The sequence below is a fragment of the Bombus bifarius genome, unplaced genomic scaffold (genome assembly GCF_011952205.1).
Source record: "Bombus bifarius isolate JDL3187 unplaced genomic scaffold, Bbif_JDL3187 scf7180000008270_frag, whole genome shotgun sequence".
Classification (NCBI taxonomy): domain Eukaryota; kingdom Metazoa; phylum Arthropoda; class Insecta; order Hymenoptera; family Apidae; genus Bombus; species Bombus bifarius.
This window is the reverse complement of record NW_022884555.1, coordinates 1-5,181: the sequence shown is the minus strand read 5'-3', so window position 1 is coordinate 5,181 and position 5,181 is coordinate 1. Positions and strand designations below refer to the sequence as shown.

The window sequence follows — 5,181 nt, the reverse complement described above, 5'->3', positions numbered from 1 at the left end:
TATAGCAAACTCGATACCGAATATTCATTACATACGTCTAATCCATTATGTCATTCGTGGTTTAAGTGAATATTTACTTTCACGTTAAAAAGACAAAGAAGGTGAAACCATACTAATTGCTGTACGTTCTGGTCGTTGTAAAAGATTTTGGATGGAAGAAACATAAACAGCTTGGTTTTCTTTTCCTAATCAAATCCAGTCTCTTTCTATGATAACGCAACGGATATCATAGAAAACAACGGATATAACATAGTTGATTAAATAAACCAGTAACACCATAAATTAATTATGCGCATAAAGTTCATATTACTTGTCTACCAACCAACCAACCAACCAACCAACCAACCAACCAACCAACCAACCAAACAGCACAAGTTATGTGATATAAATAACCTGATGAGATAATCTTTCAAGCACGAGTCCAAAATCTACAATGGCACAACTTTTCTTCGAAACAGAGACGTCCAGCTGTTTTTTCTACAACCCGTTTTCACTATGAATTCAATGGAACACCGTTTGGCCTAAAAGGTGTAGCCACCTGAGTAAAATTTCATACATTTAGGTGGACGTATGCACATCGTTCATCTTCACGAACATTTATACGTAAAGTCACATACACGTATTGTCTTCATAGTTGTTCGAAAATCGTGTCTCCTTGGCGATGAATTACAGTAGAGTTTTGTACAGTAGTGAATTACTTAGAGAAGACAGCGCAAGCGAAACAGGAAAAGGTGTGAGAGTCGGCTTAATAAGATACATATCGGTCAAACAATGTCGGCCTTTTTCATCCAACGCTTGCATAAAATGCTAACAGTTATTCTTTTCGTAAAACAATATCAATTATTTATTAGCATACTATTTTTATAATCAATTCGTTATATTTTCTGTATGATTGATCGCAATTAATCGGTCGTCATTCCCGTTACTGGGGGGAAATCAACCTACAGGGCCCTAGCGTTCCCTTTAACACGCCACTAAGTTCGACGGTTGAGTAGTGTAAAATGATCCGAATTCAATCGTCCATGAAAGAATACTAATTATCCATCAGTCAATGGTTAAACCTTATGTTTAATTTTTTTTAATTAAATTTTTACTGACTTTTTTGTGAGATTTTTCTGATTAAAATGAGGCCAAACACGATATAATTTATATCACATTTATATGTATATGTCGGAGATAAAAGGACACCGAAGCCTTCCCTTTGGAATTTGGGAAAACCCCTTAACACATTAATCTAGATTCTACTATAGCCGCAATTAAGCAATTGTCGTTATTCAATCCGATTGTATTTGTTCGAGATTTGTGATAATGAATTTGGGCTCGAGGCGACAATCAGTCGCCGAATGTAGCCGCGGTCAAGGGATGAACGCTTTCTCTAACAGAGGTATAGAGAAATTCTATAGCTCTCCTTAAAAGAAATAATTGTAGCGGCACTCGACAGTAAACATTCCAACGGTTTCTGTCCCGTGGCTCGCCACACGCAGACCCTATTCTCCGGCTAAAATGATTACCAGATGTCGATGCATCTCCACAGTACATGTTCAGCAAGCTTGAGAACCCGTTATAAATTTTAAGATTTAGTTTACTAAAGTCCTTCAAACAGACAAACAGTTTTTGTCCCAACTACGTGAAGATAGGGGAAATGTATTTTTTTCACGAACGACGCTTCCCACTAGCAACCTTCCCTCGAGGGCGGCTAGCATCCTTTTCTCGATACCAACATGGAAATTGACCAATTGACAGCAACGTCAATTTCCCTCACTTTCCGAACAAGGGCTTTTCTCGACGAATCCGATGACCTCGTGTCCTTAGACACACCCCATCACAGTTTTCCTCTGCAGCATCACCCTGACGGAAAGTCATTCTCTCTCGTGATGTCTCAGTAGCGAGTTACATAGTGTCTTTACGCTTGGTGAATATTCTACGTTTTAACAAAAAAGTGTTCTTTCACTCGCGGGGAGACACGATCGTGTAGAAGCGCATCAACAGGAGTCGTAAATTCCTGTTACGATTGTTCAATCGACGCCGCGAGATGATCGATCCCCTATTGCGTTTAGGCTAATAGAGGTGGTTAATTGAAGTGCACACTGCTGTAACGGGTTTTCAGTTGTGTTTTATTAAGACACTGTGTATACACTGAGTGGTGAATTAACAGCAACCGGGATACGGTTGGACTCGGTTAGAACGTAAGATCAGGGGATGAGAGGGCGAGAGCGTAAGCGCGAATCGTTGCTGCGAACTGAGACTTCCCGAGGTTGCTGACTGACTGACTGGCTGCCTGACTGACTCACTGACCGACTGCTGACTGACTCCCTCTTAGTTTTCCCCGAAGGAAAGCTTGATGCCGATTGGTCGTGACCCCGCTAAAGAAGCAGGACATGAGGGATTTCTCACCAGTGTCCGGGGTGATTTTATTGCTGGGGAAAACCAGTCGTTTCTATCCTATGTTTATGTGTTGGGTTTTCTCGTTCGGTGACTACCTGCCTTTTCCGAGCCTTTTTTAATAGCATAACAAACTCAAGGATTTTGCTAATCCGGACATAAACCGAAATGCTTCTAGACAACTAGATTGCTCGACACACATCTGGAAACAATTTAGCTAGAAGGTGACGTTTTATGGCCGGTCATTGAGTTTATTGGGGGTCTGGAAGCAGGTAGGTGGGCCGCTGGCCGCCAGGTAGCGTTGGCTGGGGTTCCGCTGCTCCATGCGACGCAACATCCTCCCCCCGTTGAGAGGGCACCGATCAAATTCTGCCTGTGGGTTCGATGGGGGTGTGCTCTGCCTCCTTCGAGGTCAGCGATTGTCCGGGCGCTTCTGGATCTGATTGGAATGGCAGGGGGACCAGCCGCTTGACGCCGCGGTCCAGGAGGTTCGATGAAGTCTGCACAGTCGCTGTTCGGATTACGCCATCGGCTCCGGGATGGACCTTGACTACCCGTCCCAAGGGCCAGCACATCGAGGGAACGTTGTCTTCCCTGAGCAGGACGATTGCGCCTTCGTGTATGTTATGTCCACCCTTGGTCCATTTGCTGCGGTTGTTTAATTGGTTGAGGTACTCCTTGTGCCAGCGTTTCCAAAAATGCTGTTTCATCTTTTGGATATGCTGCCATCTGGAGAGTCGGTTGGAGGGAGTGTCCCTGAAATCTCGCTCACGCACACTCATTAGTGATTCACCGATGAGGAAGTGACCAGGAGTGAGAACGAGGAGATCCTTGGGATCCGTGGATATGGGTGTTAATGGTCGGGAGTTGAGGACGGCTTCGATCTCTATGATCAGTATATTGAATTGCTCGAAAGTGAGCAATTCATGACCTGCGACGCGTCTGAAGTGATGCTTAAAGGATTTCACCGCTGCCTCCCATAGTCCCCCGAAGTGTGGAGACTGAGGGGGTATGAAGCGCCATTCTATGTGTTTGTCTGCGAGGAATGCTTGTACTTTTGAGTGGTGATCGTCCGAGTGTAGAAGGTCATACAGTTCCCGTAAGTCGTTCTTTGCCCCGACGAAATTTGTACCATTGTCCGAATGGATTGTCGAGCAAAACCCTCGCCGAGCGATGAATCTACGAAGAGCGGCGATAAAGGTTTCGCTCGTGAGATCGCCAACGAGCTCGATGTGTACCGCCTTCACGGCTAGGCATACGAAGATCGCAACGTACACCTTGACCTGTCGGCGGTTACGATCTCTTGTCTCCTTTATGTAGAAGGGTCCACAATAGTCCACGCCGACATTCGCGAATGGTCGAGACTCTGTCACTCGCGCTTCCGGCAAATCACCCATTATGTATTCTACTGACGGTGGATGGGCGCGGCAGCAGCGGACGCAGTTCTTGATCGTGCGCCAGACTTGACTTCGGCCGTCGACGGGCCAATATCGTTGTCTGACAGCGTACAACGTATCCTGTGTCCCGGAGTGCAGGTGAATCTGGTGTGTATGCTCGATAATCCGAGCTGTGACGGATGCTTTGGGTAGCAGTATTGGGTGTTTTTGACCGAAAGTCATCGACGAATGCCTGAGTCGACCCCCGACTCGCAGGATTCCTTTCTGGTCAATGAAAGGATTGAGTCGCGTGAGTTTCCTTGTTAACGCTGCGTTCCGGTTCATTCGGAGCGTACGGATTTCCTCGGGGAAATGGATGCCTTGTAATAGTATGATTAATTTGTCGTGAGCGATGTGTAATTCCGTTGCGGTCAAGGGTGTCATTCGGTTCTGTTTCTGCCTCCAACGGAGGCAACGAGCGACGATCCGAATTAGCTTAGGCCAGGAGGAGTACCGTTCCAACAGGCTGCAATCGGCGGGAGCCGCGGATAGACAAGTTGCCGTTTTTTGTTCTAACAACTCCGTTTGTGGTATTGGGGTCCAGGTCGGCCAGGAATCTTCCGATTGTTGGAGCCATTCTGGACCGTGCTGCCAAATGGTCGGGCGGAGAAATTCTTCGGGTGTTTGGCCTCGCGATATTAGATCCGCGGGATTGTCGTGGGTGAGGACATGACGCCAACTGCCGATGCTGGTTTTTCTTTGGATCTCGGAGACCCTGTTGGCGACAAACGTCTTGAGTGTGTGGGGTGACGTGGTTAGCCAGTGGAGAACGATGGCGGAGTCGGTCCAATAGACCATACGAGTGATGCTGTGTGATAAGGCTTGATGTATGATAGCCATCAGGGACGTAAGAAGGAAGGCTCCGCTCAGCTCGAGCCGCGGAATGGTTTGGGATTTTAGCGGGGCTACTTTTGACTTCGCGGTTAGCAGCTGGGTCCGTACGCGGCCGTCCGGATTAACGGTTCGGAGATAGACGCATGCGCCGTAGGCCTTCTCGCTGGCGTCGCAAAAGCCGTGCATTTCGATCTCAGTTGCGGAGTCAATGATCGCCTTGCGTGGGAATGTAATATTGTTCAAGAGTGGCAATTGAGAATAATACCTGTCCCACTCTGAATGGAGATCTGATGGAAGAGATTCGTCCCACTTGACTTTCACTGCCCAGACTCGCTGAAGCAGGATTTTCGCGCGGACGATCACTGGCGCGAGCAGCCCCAGAGGATCGTAGATTCGAGCGATTACGGAGCTGATCGATCGCTTCGTAACGCGGGGAATGTCTGCCTTGGCGTCAACCGAATAAATGAGTGAATCATCGGAGGACTTCCAGAAGACCCCAAGTGTTTTTAAGGGTTGAGGCTCGCCCAGC

General features: G+C 47.1%; 1 protein-coding gene across 1 annotated transcript; it reads right to left on the bottom strand.

The window, feature by feature from the left end:
* Window positions 1-2,744: 2,744 nt before the first annotated feature.
* On the bottom strand, window positions 2,745-4,658 carry LOC117212050. The gene has a single exon (XM_033456510.1). The coding sequence runs from the start codon at window positions 4,656-4,658 to the stop codon at window positions 2,745-2,747; it is 1,914 nt and encodes a 637-aa protein (XP_033312401.1).
* Between the last annotated feature and the right edge of the window lie 523 nt (window positions 4,659-5,181).